The sequence below is a fragment of the Gorilla gorilla genome, chromosome 4 (genome assembly GCF_029281585.2).
Source record: "Gorilla gorilla gorilla isolate KB3781 chromosome 4, NHGRI_mGorGor1-v2.1_pri, whole genome shotgun sequence".
Taxonomy (NCBI): domain Eukaryota; kingdom Metazoa; phylum Chordata; class Mammalia; order Primates; family Hominidae; genus Gorilla; species Gorilla gorilla.
The window spans coordinates 9,291,169-9,307,057 of record NC_073228.2 but is presented as its reverse complement, the minus strand read 5'-3'; the positions used below and the strand labels follow the sequence as shown (position 1 = coordinate 9,307,057).

Here is a 15,889-nt window from a genome sequence, read left to right as displayed (position 1 = left end):
GAGCACAGGAAATGCAAATTAAAATCACAATAAGATACTGACCGGGCACAGCGGCTAACGCCTGTAATCCCAGCACTTTGGGAGGCCGAGGCGGGTGGATCACCTGAAGTCAGGAGTTCGAGACCAGCCTGGCCAACATGGTGAAACCCTGTCTCTACTAAAAATACGAAAATTAGCTGGGTGTGGTGGCAGGCACCTGTAATCCCAGCTACTCGGGAGGCTGAGGCAGGAGAATCGTTTGAACCCGGGAGGCAGGGGTTGCAGAGAGCCAAGATTGCGCTTTTGCACTCTAGCCTGGGTGAGAGAGTGAGACTCTGTCTCAAAAAAAAAAAAAAAAATTACAATGAGATACCACTGCACACCCATGAGTGGCTAACATTTAAAAAAAACAAAACCAAAGAATGTTGACAATTGAAACACTCACACACTGCTGACGGGGATGCAAACGGTGTGGTCAGTGTGGAAAAGGGTTTGGCAGTTTCTTATAAAGTCAATCATTCATTTATCATATGACCTAGCAACTCCACCCCTGGATATTTACCCAAGTGAAATAAAAACAAGTTCGCACAAAAACGAGTCATAAACATGTACAGTGGCTTTCTTCATAGATCCCCAAAAGCTAGAAATCACCCAGACCCTCCTCAGAGGGTGGGTGGGTGATGTACTGTGGTTCATCTCTACTGTCCCACAATCAATAGCAATGAGCTCTTGGTGCACCTGACAAGTCAGATGGCTTCAGAGGCTCAGGGCTGCTGAGTGACAGGAGCCAGGTTCAAAGGCCTCCGGGATGCAGGCGCGTTGGAGGCTGAGGAGCTGGGGTTGGGGAGGGGCTGCCTACAAAGAAGCTGCGGAAACTTCTGCGTGGTGGAGGTGTTCTCCATCTTGACTGTGATGGTGGTCACACCACTGTCTTTGTCAAAACTCAAGAAGGGGCCAGGCACCGTGGCCCACGCCTGTAATTCTAGAACTCTGGGAGGTCGAGGTGGGTGGATCACCTGAGGTCAGGAGTTCGAGACCAGCCTGGCCAATATGGCAAAACCCCATCTCTACTAAAAATAGAAAAATTACCCGGGCGTGGTGGCAGGCGCCTATAATCCCAGCTACTCAGGAGGCTGAGGCAGGAGAATCGCTTGAATCCAAAGGCAGGGGTTGCAGTGAGCCGAGATCATGCCATTGCACTCCAGCCTGGGTGACAAGAGTGAAACTCTGTCTCAAAAAAGGAAAAAAAAAACAAAAAAACTCAAGAAGGGAGACATTTTACTGTAAGTAAACCATATCTCAATAAAACCAGAGAGGAAGCGGGAGAGGAAAGGAATGGGGAGGGGGAGGGAGGAGGGAGGGGGAGGGGGAAGTGGGCCAGAAGGGAAAAGGAGGATGGGGAGGGAGGAGGAGGAGAAACACCACAGAAAGAGACAGCACACGCAGTGGTCCTCAAATGTGGCCGTGCACTTAAACGCAGATTCCTGGGGCCTCCTTGGAGTCACCAAGTCCTTCACCGCACACAGGAACGAAGCTTCAATGCTCCAACCCCAAGCATGGACGACCGGCAGAATGAGCTATGTAGCCCGCAGGGTCCCACGGAGACAGCCCAGCAGTGAAACGCTCAGATGGGGCGGGCCCCAGGCACCCGGCCTGCCTCCGGGGCAGGTCCTAGGGGCCCCTCCAGGGCCCTAGCCAACAGGAACCAACAGGGCCAGGGGCTCCAGTGCTGAAGCTCCAAGAAGAGGGGACCCACAGGGTCCCTGGGTGCCCAGCTCTTCCTTCATGAGAACGAAACTGTCCTCTCGGGTTTCACCATCTAGCTATACTGGGTTGAAGTGTCCCCCAAAGGCTCACATTCACCCAGAACTTCAGAATGTGACCTGATTTGGAAACACGATCTCTTCTTTTTTTTTTTTTGAGACGGAGTCTCGCCCTGTCACCCAGGCTGGAGTGCGATGGTGCGATCTCAGCTCACTGCAACCTCCACCTCCTGGATTCAAACGATTCTCCTACCTCAGCCTCCCAAGTAGCGGGGATTACAGGCGCCCACCACCACACCCAGCTAATTTTTGTATTTTTAGTAGAGACGGGGGTTTCACCATGTTGGCCAGGCTGGTCTCGAACTGCTGAACTCGTGATCTGCCCGCCTCGGCCTCCCAAAGTGTTGGGATTACAGGCATGAACCACCACACCCGGCCTTCTTTTTTTTTTTTTTTTTTTTTTGAGACAAAGTCTCACTCTGTCATCCAGGCTGGAGGCTGGAGCGCAGTGGCACGATCTCAGCTCACTGAAACCTCCGCTTCCCGGGTTCAAGTGATTCTCCTGCCTCAGCCTCCTAAGTAGCTGAGATTACAAGCACCTGCCACCACGCCCAGCTAATTTTTGTATTTTTAGTAGAGATGGGATTTCGCCATGTTGGCCAGGCTGGTCTCGAACTCCTGACCTCAAGTGATCCACCTGCCTCGGCCTCCCAAAGTGATGGGATTACAGGCACGAGCTACCGCGCCCGGCCAAGGGTCTTTTCAGATGTAATCAAGTTAAGATGAGGTCATACTGAGTTAGGTGGGCCCTAAATCCAATGGCTAGTGTTCTTATAAGCATAGAGAGATTTGGGGACACAGACACCCAGGAGAGAAGGCTATGTGATGACAGACAGCAGGGACTGGAACGGTGCTGCCACAGGCCACAGAACGCCGAGGGCTGCCAGCAGCACCCCAGAAGTCAGGGGAGTCAGGAAGGGTCCCCGCTTAGAGCCTGCCAAGGGAGCGTGGCCCAGGCAACACCTTCGTTCTGGGCTTCTGGTCTCTAGAACTGTGAGAGAATAAATCTCTGTTTCAATTTGTCCAAAAGCGCCTTCACTCAGCAGCTCTTTTCCATTAGTCACAGCAGCCCATCCAAAAGCCACTTCACTCAGCAGCTCTGGAGCCCCCCACCTTCCTCCACGTTCCTCCCGTCCAGTGCTGGGGGGAAGGATGCTCAGAGCTCAGGGGCATGGAAGACCCTCCCATCCAGTGCTGGGGCGAAGGGTGCTCAGAGGTCAAGGGCATGGAAGACCCTCCCGTCCAGTGCTGGGGGGAAGGAGGCTCAGAGCTCAGGGGTATCAAAGACCCTCCTGTCCAGTGCTGGGGGGAAGGGTGCTCAGAGGTCAAGGGCATGGAAGACTCTTGTCTGTGGGCCCCCCCACACCCCCGATGATGCCCAGATCTGATGACGCTGGCCTCTGTGTCTCTCCAAAGTCAAACCAACACGACGCAATTTGAACCCGTGAGTGTACCACAGTGTTCTCTCCTCAAACATACATGGCCTCCTGAGCTGGAAGAAACAGACTTTATTTCCAGATGAATTTTATTAATCTAAGAGAAAATTTCATACTCTTCATACTTATCTATTTACTCTTTCCTATTAAGATAATAACTTCTGGCCTTATGTGTTAGGGTCACTAAAGTTTAATATGTATATTTATGCCTCTGTAAACTTGTTTTTGCTTTTATTTTTAGTCAAACAAAATGCCAGTCCTATCATGAGTCACAAATATAAATAACACACCAGTTGATTCAAATTCAGGAGCAAACTTTGCTGAGTCACATTTGGGGGAGGGTAATTAATTAATTATTAGCTGCAAGAAGTTGAGATACGTAACCCACATAAAGTAAAAACAGCCTGAGGCTCATTCCTAGCTGAGAAAACCCCAAGATCTGTTACAATGGCCTCGTTGTTCTCCACTGACAGCTTTCTGGGGCTCTCTCTCCAGGACATGGCCACCAGCTTCTGTGAGAGGTGCTGGCATCCTCGGAGAGACTGAGAAGTCAAGCACAGGGTTCCCGGGAAACCAGCCCTCCTGACTGGCTGCCGATCACGCAGGGCAGGTGCCTTCAAGACTTTACGCCCCCAGCCAGGCGCGGTGGCTCATGCCTGCAATCTCAACACTTTGGGAAGCCGAGGCAGGAGGATCGCTTGAGCCCAGAAATTCAAGACAAGCCTGGGCGGCATAGCAAGACCCTCTCTCTACTAAAAATAAAATAATTAGCCGGGCATGGTGGCATGCACCTATAGTCCCAGCCAACTGGGGGGCTGAGGTGAGAGGACTGCTTGAGCCCAGAAGGTCAAAGCTCCATTAAGCTGTGATCGCACCACTGCACTCCAGCCTGGGCAATAAGCCAGACCCGGTTTCAAAAAAGACTTTACACCCCTGAAAGTTTTCATTTCATGGTGCTGAGCGTCCATCAGTCCATCCTTCTCTCTGCCAGCCGGGGCCCAAAACACACTAAGTCACCATCACGCCCAGCTAATTTTTAAACTTTCTGTAGAGACGAGGTTTCCCTATATTTCCTAGGCTGGTCTGAACTCCTGAGCTCAAGCGATCCCAAAGTGCTGGGATTACAGGTGTGAGCCACCATGCCTGGCCCTCATGACCACTTTTAAAAATTGTTTTGGGCCGGGCACGGTAGCTCACGCCTGTAATCCCAGCACTTTGGGAGGCCGAGGCGGGTAGATCACGAGGTCAGGAGTTCGAGACCAGCCTGACCAACATGGTGAACCCCATCTCTATTAAAAATACCAAAAAATTAGCCAGGCGTGGAGGCAGGCGCCTGTAATCCCAGCTACTCAGGAGGCTGAGGCAGGAGAAGTGCTTGAAGCTGGGAGGCGGAGGGTGCAGTGAGCTAAGAACACGCCACAGCACTCCAGCTGGGTGACAAAGCGAGACTCCGTCTCAAAAATACATAAATAAATAAACAAATAGTTTTGTTTGGGCCGGTCGTGGTGGCTCACGCCTGTAATCCCAGCACTTTGGGAGGCCGAGGCAGGTGGATCACCTGAGGTCAGGAGTTCGAGACCAGCCTGGCCAACGTAGTGAAACCCTGTCTTTACTAAAAATACAAAAATTAGCCGGGCATGGTGGTGCATGCCTGTAATCCCAGCTACTCAGGACACTGAGGCAGGAAAATTGCTTGAACCCAGGAAGCAGAGGTTGCAGTGAGCCAAGATTGCACCGCTGCACTCCAGCCTGAGCAACAGAGACTCTGTCTCAAAAAAAATTTTTAAATTGTTTTGTTTGATAAAGCCTAGATCTCTAATATTTTTATGCCCAAGCCCTTTGGATGCTGTTGCTCTTTTCAGGTTTTGTGTATAGAGAGCTAATTAAGCTGAAGAATCCTGGGAATAAAGTTTAAAATAAAGGTTAAAAACATCTCTGAATGTGAACAGTACCCACAGCCAGCACATACCAGCTGATTCCACTGTTGCCTCTGACGCCCCTTGCCACTGTCTTCACTCCAAATGCACCCAGCGCGGAGCAGCCTGCACTCCTGGGGCAGGAGGCGCAGTGAGCAGGTGCGGATGGCAGGATGAGGCAGGACTGCGGGTCTGCCTGCTCCAGCTGCGTCCACTCTGCACCACGGTGGTGCCTGGTGCCAGGCTGGTGGACAGCCTGGTGACAGGGGACTCAGGGGCGATGGGTGGGCCTCCAGCCCCCAGAGCTGACCCTCTCTCTGCCTGGAGAAACCTGGCTGGCTTGTTTTGAGCCTCTCCCAGCTTGTCACTGGAAATCAGGTTCACCTGGGGCTGGGGTTACAGAAGTAACAGGTCAAGCTAAAGGATGGTCATCAGGGCGGGGCGAGGACCCTGCAGGACACAGGTGAGGTGGGGCCGAATTGAGGGCTTCTAATGGCAAAACTTGATACAATGCAATGGTGTTATTTTCAAATGCACAGAAACATTTATGATGCAATTTTTAAAACACAATGTATTTTAAAAATTAATTTTCTCACAAGTGGTACCGCAGGAGGTAAAGAAGTAGAAAACTGGCCGGGCGCGTGGCTCACACCTGTCATCCCAGCACTTTCGGAGGCCAAGGAGGGTGGATCACGAGGTCAGGAGTTCAAGATCAGCCTGGCCAAGATGGTGAAACCCCGTCTCCACTAAAAATACAAAAAATTAGCTGGACGTGATGGTGGGCACCTGTAATCCGAGCTACTCAGGAGGCTGAGGCAGAGAATTGCTTGGACCCAGGAGGCGGAGGTTGCAGTGAACCGAGATCGTGCCACTGCACTCCAGCCTGGGCGACAGAGCAAAACTTCATCTCAAAAAAAAAAAAAAAAAAAAAAAGAAGTAGAAAACCATCATCTCCTCCTTAAGGACTGCACTATAAAGAAGCAGGATAAAATATGATTTGACTTTCAGTTCAAACTTGAAAGTGATGACTTTATAAATCGTGTTTTATATCTCGAGGTGGTTGCCAAGGGAAACCAGAAGAGTAGCTGTATTAAGCAGCAAATCCACCTCTGTCTGAAGAATCAGAGGGAGCATGGAATGTGCATGTGTGTCCAGGGGAGCAGAGAGTGTGCATGTGTGAACGGGGAAGACCTGCAGAATTGGAGGGAGCACGGAGTGTGCACATGTGTTCTCGGGGAGCAGAGAGTGTGTACGTGTGTCCAGGGGAAGATCTGCAGAATTGGAGGGAGACGGAGTGTGCATGTGTGTTCCTGGGAGCAGAGAGTGTGTACGTGTGTTCAGGGGGAGATCTGCAGAATTGGAAGGAGCACGGAGTGTGCATGTGTGTTCCCGGGGAGCAGAGAGTGTGCACGTGTGTCCAGGGGAAGATCTGCAGAATTGGAGGGAGCACAGAGTGTGCATACGTGTTCTCGGGGAGCAGAGAGTGTGTACGTGTGTCCAGGGGAAGACCTGCAGAATTGGAGGGAGCATGGACTGTGCACACGTGTTCTCGGGGAGCAGAGAGTGTGTACGTGTGTCCAGGGGAAGATCTGCAGAATTGGAGGGAGACAGAGTGTGCATGTGTGTTCCTGGGAGCAGAGAGTGTGTACGTGTGTTCAGGGGGAGATCTGCAGAATTGGAAGGAGCACGGAGTGTGCACGTGTGTTCCCGGGGAGCAGAGAGTGTGCACGTGTGTCCAGGGGAAGATCTGCAGAATTGGAGGGAGCACGGAGTATGCACACGTGTTCTCAGGGAGCAGAGAGTGTGCACGTGTGTCCAGGAGAAGATCTGCAGAATTGGAGGGAGCATGGAGTGTGCACGTGTGTTGCCGGGGAGCAGAGAGTGTGCACGTGTGTCCAGGGGAAGATCTGCAGAAATGGAGGGAGCACGGAGTATGCACAAGTGTTCTCAGGGAGCAGAGAGTGTGCACGTGTGTCCAGGGGAAGATCTGCAGAATTGGAGGGAGCATGGAGTGTGCACTTGTGTTCCCGGGGAGCAGAGAGTGTGCACGTGTGTGCAGGGGAAGATCTGCAGAATTGGAGGGAGATGGAGTGTGCATGTGTGTTCCTGGGGAACAGAGAGTGTGCACGTGTGTCCAGGTGAAGATCTGCAGAATTGGAGAGAGACAGAGTGTGCACGTGTGCGCCGGGGGAGCATGGAGTGGGCACGCATGTCCCAGGGGAGCATCTGTCCAAGGCAAAGAGGAAGGAGCAAACCCCAGCAACTGTGTCACTTTCCGTAACGGAGGCTCTGATGCTCGTCTCCGGGAAGAAAAGCTCCCTCAGTGGAGCTTTCTCCCAACATTAAACATTGGAAACAGAGGGGAGGGCCAGGCCCTGAACCTGCACCCCAGTGTGTCTACGCACCGTGTAGTCTTGAGGGAGTGGCTCAGCCTCTCTGGGCCTCACAATATAACCTCTCTCAAGATGATTCCCCCTCTCAGTAAGTGAGGGTTATTATTATTAGCTCTTAGCAAAAATGAAACAAAGAAAGAACAATGGGACTTTCATGCTGAGAAAAGGACACTGAAGAAACAGCCAGGAGAAAGGATCAGAGAAGACAATGAGGCCCTCATGCTGGGGAAAAGGGCGGGAGGCAAGAGGTGGTGGCATCTGGTGTAGTTAATCCACCCCCCTCCCTGTCACCAACAAACATGTGCAAAAGGCCGGGCGCGGTGGCTCACGCCTGTAATCCCAGCTACTCGGGAGGCCAAGGCGGGTGGATTGCCTGAGGTCAGGAGTTCGAGACCAGCCTGACCAACATGGTGAAACCCCCGTCTCTACTAAAAATACAAAAATTAGCCGGGCATGGTACACCTGTAATCCCAGCTACTCGGGGGGCTGAGGCAGGAGAATCACTTGAACCCAGGAGGCAGAGGTTGCAGTGAGCCGATGTGGCACCATTGGACTCCAGCCTGGGCGACAGAGCGAGACTCCATCTCAAAAAACAACAACAAAAAAATGGGCAAAAGGCAGAAAACTCAGCACTCAGAGAAGGGACACAATCTGGTGTTGGAAACACCAGCTGGGGTGGTGGAAAGGCAGGGCCCTGCTGTGCCCCGACCATATCCTGGGCCAGCCTGGTGACGCCTTCCTTCTACCTCTGCCTGGAGAGACATGGAACTTCCGAGGGGAAAGAGCGTGAACCGGGGACCCAGCTGCTAGATGGAAACGGGGTCCAGGCCACCAGGAACCAGGGGTACCAGCGTGTGTGAGGTGTGCTGCAGAACAGAAGACACTTCCCTGGGTAACCAGCAGAGCAGTGGGGCCCGCACGGTCCGTGGACTGAGGTGACAGGCAGAGCAGCGGGGCCCGCACGGTCCGTGGACTGAGGTGACAGGCAGAGCAGCGGAGCCCGCACGGTCCGTGGACTGAGGTGACAGGCAGAACAGTGGGGCCCGCACGGTCCGTGGACTGAGGTGACAGGCAGAGCAGTGGGGCCCGCACGGTCCGTGGACTGAGGTGACAGGCAGAGCAGTGGGGCCCGCACGGTCCGTGGACTGAGGTGACAGGCAGAGCAGTGGGGCCCGCACGGTCCGTGGACTGAGGTGACAGGCAGAGCAGTGGGGCCCGCACGGTCCGTGGACTGAGGTGACAGGCAGAGCAGTGGGGTCCGCACGGTCCGTGGACTCAGCAGGCAGAGCAGTGGGGCCCGCACGGTCCGTGGACTGAGGTGACAGGCAGAGCAGTGGGGCCCGCACGGTCCGTGGACTGAGGTGACAGGCAGAGCAGTGGGGCCCGCACGGTCCGTGGACTGAGGTGACAGGCAGAGCAGTGGGACCCGCACGGTCCGTGGACTGAGGTGACAGGCAGAGCAGTGGGGTCCGCACGGTCCGTGGACTCAGCAGGCAGAGCAGTGGGGCCCGCACAGTCTGTGGAGTCAGGTTGCCGACAGGGTCCAAGATCCAAGAGCTCTGCCCTGCAACTACAGACCGAGAGGAAGACAAACGCCCAGGAGGGAGAATCCAGGCCTCACTGACTGCATCAGAGCAAAGGCAACACCTGGGCACAGCTGCCTGAGCAAGGACAAGATGCATCTGACTGCCCTGGCCAGCACAGGGCACGCCCATCCACAGAAGACAGAGTCTGACCCGGGGCACACACACAAGAGACAGGCGGGCCAACGGTGCAGACCCAGACCCACAAGCGGGCTCTCAGCTGGGACAACGGTGGCCGTGCAATGCGGGGTGGGGGTGGGGGGCATCCGACTGAAAAAAGTGTGTCTCGATCCCTGCCTCAGGCCTCACCCCAGCTGGAGGCAGCCATTCATGTCAAAGGTAAAACGATGCTTGTAGAGAACATTTTTTTTTTTTAATCTGGGAGCAGCAAAGGTTTGTTAAACAGGACCCAAAGTCCTAACCACAAAACACTGATAATTTGGATTATGTTAAAATTAAGAGCTTCTGTTCATCCAAAAATACTATTGAAGGAGTGGAAAGGTGACGCGCAGATGAGAGTGGCTATCCAGGATCACACAGCCGACAAAGGAGTCACAGACAGAATCTATATTTTAAACACTCCTAGCAAACATTGAAACAAATTCAACCTAAATGAAAAAACAGACATAAGACTTGGGCATTTTTCTTCTTTCTGTTTCTATTTTTTTTCTTTTTTTTTGGAGACAGAGTCCCACTCTGTTGCCCAGGCTGGTGTGCAGTGGTGCGATCTCAGCTCACTGCAACCTCCGCCTCCCGGGTTCAAGTGCTTCTCCTGCCTCAGTCTCCCGAGTAGCTGGGACTACAGGTGCCCGCCACCACACCTGGCCAATTTTTTTTTGTATTTTTAGTAGAGACGGGGTTTCACCAAGTTAGCCAGGCTGGTCTCGAACTCTTGACCTCTGGTGATCCATCCGCCTCGGCCTCTGAAAGTGCTGGGATTGCAGACGTGAGCCACCAGGCCCGGCCGACTTGGGCATTTTTCAAAAGAGGAATTTCGCATAAACGTATGAAAAGGTGCTCAGTCATCAGAGAAATGCAAAGGCAAACTACACACCACAGAAAGACAGAGACAGCCCCGTGCTGAGAGGGAAGATGACGCAGCCGGGGCCTCCAGCTTTGCTGGTGGGAGCACCAAGTGAAAAATGCTTTGCAAGAATCTACTACAGGGAAACCAGTGCAGACATTTGCATGCCTGATACCCAGCAATTCACACACATAGGGACCTTTCAACAGAAATGCAAAGGATGTGTACTAGGAATGTTCATGGCAGAACAAGCCATAATAGTCAGAAACCTGAAACCACCCAAATGCCCGTCACCCGCAGGATGGAGAATAAATCACGGTAGAGTCACAAAAGGGATGTCACCACCATGAGAATTAACACCCCACAGCCTCACACAACATGGGAGAGTCTCTTTCACATAACGGGGGCCAGAGACACGGTCACAGAAGTGCACATTGGCCGGGCGCAGTGGCTCACGCCTGTAATTCCAGCACTTTGGGAGACCGAGGCGGGCAGATCACCTTAGGCCTGGAGTTCCAGACCATCCTGGCTAACAAAGTGAAACCCCGTCTCTACTAAAAATACAAAAATTAGCCAGGCGTGGTGGCGCACACCTGTAGTCCCAGCTACTCAGGAGGCTGAGACAGGAGAATCGCTTGAACCTGGGAGGCAGAGGTTGCAGTGAGCTGAGATCGTGCCACTGCACTCCAGCCTGGGCAACAGAGCGAGACTCCATCTCAAAAAAAAAAAAAAAAAAAAGGAAAACTCCAAAATTAAGAGAAAATTAGGAGACAAAAATAACGTCTTTACCGAACTAATCAATAAGTTAGAAACAGCTAGAACAGTTTACTGAAATCAAAATTACCAACAAATAGGAAAGGCATAAGATAATCAGAAAAATTCAGGCCGTGCACTGTGGCTCACACCTGTAATCCCAGCACTTTGGGAGGCTGAGCTAAGCAGATCACCTGAGGTTAGGAGTTCGAGACCACCCTGGCCAACATGGCGAAACCCCGTCTCTACTAAAAATACAAAAACAAATTGGCCCAGTGTGGTGGCAGGCACCTGTAATCCCAGCTACCTGGGAGGTTGAAGCAGGTGAATCACTTGAACCTGGGAGGTAGAGGTTGCAGTGAGCTGAGATCACACCACTGCACTCCAACCTGGGCAACAGATTGAGACTACATCTAAGAAAAAAAAAATACATATACACACACACACACACACACCTGGAAACTCAAAGAGTACATGCATACTAGAAGTTTAACACAAAACATTCAACTCTGAGACATGGTCTGGTTAAGCAGAAGAACTATGAGACAAAAAGAAAGAATTCCTCAGAAATTCATGAAGGGAAGGACAAGCCTCCACATGGGGAAAAATCAGCCGACCTCAGGCTTCCCCACAGCACATGTGAGCCAGGGGATGGTGGAATGACAGCTGCAAAGTGTTGGGGAAGAAAATAAATCTAAGAGTATTATACCCAGCCAAGATATCTCTACATTGTTCAAAGATAAAGACCACGGGCAGACATTCTCAGACACAAAAAAACACTCAGGAAATACTCAAGTCCTTCTGAAAAAACGACTGATAATGAAATCTAAGTGATTAAGAGGGACAGCACAATGAACAGAGACAGAAATGGTAAAAGGACTTTGGTGAGCACTGACTGTATTTAAACGTTGAATTGATACTAAATCATTGCGGGCACTACAGCCACAATACAGAAGCAAGGGCTATAAACCTGGACAATATAAAAATAACAGCCTGGGCTACAAAACTCAGGAGGAATTGGGTGGAGGGAAATGGAGTGTGGAGTTACGAACGCCGTCATCTTTCTTTCTTTCTTTTTTTTTTTTTTTTTTGAGACGGAATCTCACTCTGTCACTGGGCTGGAGTGCAATGGTGTGATCTCAGCTCACTTCACCCTCCAGCTCCTGGGTTCCAGCGATTCTCCTGCCTCAGCCTCCCAAGTAGCTGGGATTACAGGCGTGCGGCACCACGCCCAGCTAATTTTTGTATTTTTAGTAGAGATAGGGTTTCACCATGTTGACCAGGCTGGTCTCAAACTCCTGACCTCATGACCCGCCCACCTCGGCCTCCCCAAGTGCTGGGATTACAGCTGTGAGCCACCGCGCCCGGCTGCCCTCACCTTTCAATAACAAGCACCTATACTGTTTCTCAGTGAAACATGTCATTAAAAAAAAAAAAAACATGGCCAGGTGCTGTGGCTCAGGCCTATAATCTCAGCATTTGGGGAGGCCAAAACAGGAGGATGGCTTGAACCCAGGAGGGTCAAGGCTGCAGTGATCTGCAATCACACCACTGCACTCCAGCCTGGGTGGCAGAGAAGACCCTGTCTCTGAAAAAATCAAAAACAAAACATAATGATCTCAACTTCTTACTATTTTTCAGAATATCTTTTCTTAACTCTAAAACAAATATTTGGTAAATCAAAAACCTGCAAGGGTACACCCGTGATATCAGTTTTTTCTACAGCAGCTCAGGCCAAGTAGACAATAAAGCTCTCGATGGGATTTTTTTTTTTTAAGACAGAATTTCGCTCTTGTTGCCCAGGCTGGAGTACAATGGTGTGATCTCTGTAACCTCCGCCTCCCGGGTTCAAGCAATTCTCCTGCCTCAGCCTCCCGAGTAGCTGGGATTACAGGCATGTGACACCACGCTCGGCTAATTTTTGTATTTACAGTAGAGACAGGGTTTCTCCATGTTGATCAGGCTGGTCTCGAACCCCTGACCTCAGGTGATCCGCCCGCCTTGGCCTCCCAAAGCTGGGATTACAGGTGTGAGCCACCGCCCCCGGCCCGGTGGGAGGTGTATTTTTAGGCTAAATCCTCCCTCCGTGTCAAGGGAAAGCCTTTATTACAAAGCATTGGTCCATTGTTTTGGGTCGTCCTCAGTTCAGCATGTAGCAACCAAAAGTCATGCAGCAGAAGCATCCCTGAGCCTCCATTCAAACCAACCAGAAGGAAGTTTCACAAACATTCTGTGCGTGGCCCTTCTCACACACGCCCCACGGCACTCACCTTCAATCAAACTCAACACTGTCAACCGTCTGCTCCCCCAAAACACGCACAGCTCTTAAAGCGCCACATTCGTCTGGGCGTACACGTTGTTGGGTGCTTTATTCCTGTAGCTCTGGTAGGGTTCATCCCTCACTGAGCCCAGACCCCGAGGGCACCGTGCAGACAAAGCCCTGTCCTCCAGGCGCTCAATCTCCAGCCCTGTCCTCCAGGCGCTCAATCTCCAGGGCAGCGCTGGCCCTCAGACTTTGCCACAGCGACATCCGAACTATCTAGAAATGTGACTAATGGAAGCTTTTTGTTTTCTTTCCTTCTAATTACACTTCCACAGCCACACGTGGCTCATGGCATCCTACTGGACCTACCACGGTCCTAGAGACCCGCCACCGAGCGGGGAGGGGGGTAGGACATGCGGGGGCTGCGGCGCCTGGACACAGGTAGAGACGCAGGCTCCCCTCCTGCCCCACGGAGCACACTCTGCACCCACCGGCTGCCAGAGACTCCCCCGCGTGCTGCAGTTTCAGGAGGCCTCTGGGTGCTGGTCGTGAGCCCAAGCCCATCTCAGCTGCTCCCCCAAACTCTGCCCATTCCTCACCCCGTCCCCTAAGCTGAGGTGTGGCCGGGCACCTGAGTCCCACCCCACGCTCCACAGTCTCAGGCTACCCCCTCCAGCCGTGCCACACTCCCTTGATGCCCACGCCGCCTGCCTGGAGCTGCCCTTAGGGGACAGCCTGCACCCTCTACCGAGCAGCCTCAGATCCCGCTTCCTCCCACCCTCTCCCGCAAAGTTCGTCTCTGGCAGGACCCTGGGCCTGGGGCTTCCCAGACCCTTCCCAGGCCCCAGAGCTGACAGGTCCTTCCCACCAAGACTCCATCTCCACGCCCGGCTGCCCTCCTCCACCCAGGACTCAGAGCGGGTCTCTGTTGGAAGTGTGGGTTCAGCCCCGAGGCGCGGCAGGAAGGTGGGCACAGGCGGGGCTCCTTCCACAGCCTCAGGGTCGGCCTCGTCCAAGCTGTTCCAGAGATGCGGGTGGGTGAAGGCCCTGCCTGCTCCTCACTCCCAGCCGAGGTGTTCGCCTCTGCGCGTTCCCCCTTTCTTTCCCCGGAGCCGTCCACCCCCTCGCCGGGCGCCGGCTTTCAAGCCTCAAACTTGGGGGATCCCCGGGCTGCCTGCCTGGGAGCTCTGGGCGCTCCGGCCTCCCCTCGCCCTGGAACCCCCTCTCCGGCCGCTGTCGTGGGGGTCCCCTCTTCCGCACGCGAGTCACCTGTGCTCCTTCCTCTCCCCCGGACACGCGGGACCCCTGGCCTCGGGGCCGGACCCTGGTCTCCCCTCCCCTCCGACCCACGCGCAGACCCAGCACCTGGGCGCCTGCTCGCCGCGCTCCGCCCCAGGCGCCCCGGACTCGCGTCCCCTCCCGCCCCTCCTGCCCCCGAGGCCGAACGCGCACTTGCGGACTCGATCGCCCCCCCCCGGGTCCCCACAGCAGCGGCCCCAGGTCGGGAGGAGCCCAGCGCCCGGCCCAGCCGCGGGCTCCCGCTGCGCGCAGACTGCGGAGAAGGATGGAGACTGCGCCGCGGGGGCCTCGAGTGGAACCGGGGGTGCAACAAGGACGCCGCCGCACGAGGGCCAGGGCCGGGCGGAGAAAGGCCCGCCCGCGAACCGCGCTCCTCCTCAGCCCCGCGCCCCCGGACCGAGACTCCTACCCTCCCCGGCCACGCGCCCCGGCCTCTTCCCGACCCCTGCCAGGTCTCGCGTCCCCGGACCCGGACCCCCACCCGCACCCCCTCCCCAGCCCCGCGCCCCTCCCCGGCCCCGCGCCCGCACCCCGGCACGCCCTCCGCCCGCGCTCACCCGCCGGGTGGCCGTACGGGGACTCGGCCGCGCCATCCTGCAGGCTCGCCAGGATCTCGCCCTTGCCCACGTCGCTGTCGCCCACCAGCAGGAACTTGAGCAGAAAGTCGTAGGCCCGGACCGGGCTGCCCAGGGCGCTCATCGTGCCGGCCCGGCGCCCCCACCCATGCCCGGCCTGCGGGTCTGAGCGCAGAGGCGGCGGCCCGGACCCGAGAGGCGCCGCGCGGGCCCCGAGTCCTTGCTCGCCTCCGGCCCCGCCCCGCCGCCCAGCGCTTGACAGCGCGCAGCCCCGCCCGGCCCCGCCATTGGTGGACCTCAGTTGCTAGGGCAGCTGCGCGCTTTCATTGGCTTGGTTGTCCGTCCATCTTACTCTCGCCACCGCCTCCGGGCTGTCGCCCCACCCGCCCCTCCTGAAAGGACGCTGTCACCACAGCCAATGGAGGCCCGGAGACGGGGCAGGGGCGGAGCCAGAACAAGCAGGAGGCGGGGACTCTGCTCCCGCAGCCAATGGCGGGGCGGGGTGGGGGCGAACAGGGGGTGGGGTCGGGTGTTTACACTCTCGCGTGCGCCCGTGAGCGCCACGAACTCGCTCCCACGGTCGTCGGGTCTGCACGCCCTGAGTCGGGAGGGGCGAGGGGCGGTGCAGGGTCCCAGCGTGGGGCCTCCCCACCTGCCCACCTGCCCACCAGGGAGACCTCGGGTGCCGGGCCGGGTGGGGCTCGGGGTCGGTCCAGTTGGCGGACGCGGCCGGAAGGCCCCCGCAGTCCGCCTCGCCGCAGGAGTCCCTGTCGCCGTAGAATCCAGGCTCGCGGTCTCTCCCCACGGTTCATCCAGGGCCTCGTCCTTGCCCCATTTACGCGGCG

At 54.9% G+C, this 15,889-nt stretch overlaps 1 protein-coding gene across 1 annotated transcript in view; it reads right to left on the bottom strand.

Annotated features, from left to right (window-relative positions):
* Positions 1–15,285, bottom strand: part of RAB40B (RAB40B, member RAS oncogene family) — a 43,272-nt gene extending 27,987 nt beyond the window's left edge. The window contains exon 1 of the mRNA XM_055389346.2: positions 15,027–15,285. Coding sequence (XP_055245321.1) covers positions 15,027–15,168 — 142 coding nt within the window. The 5' untranslated portion in view covers positions 15,169–15,285. The remainder of the gene's footprint in view (positions 1–15,026) is intronic.
* Between the last annotated feature and the right edge of the window lie 604 nt (positions 15,286–15,889).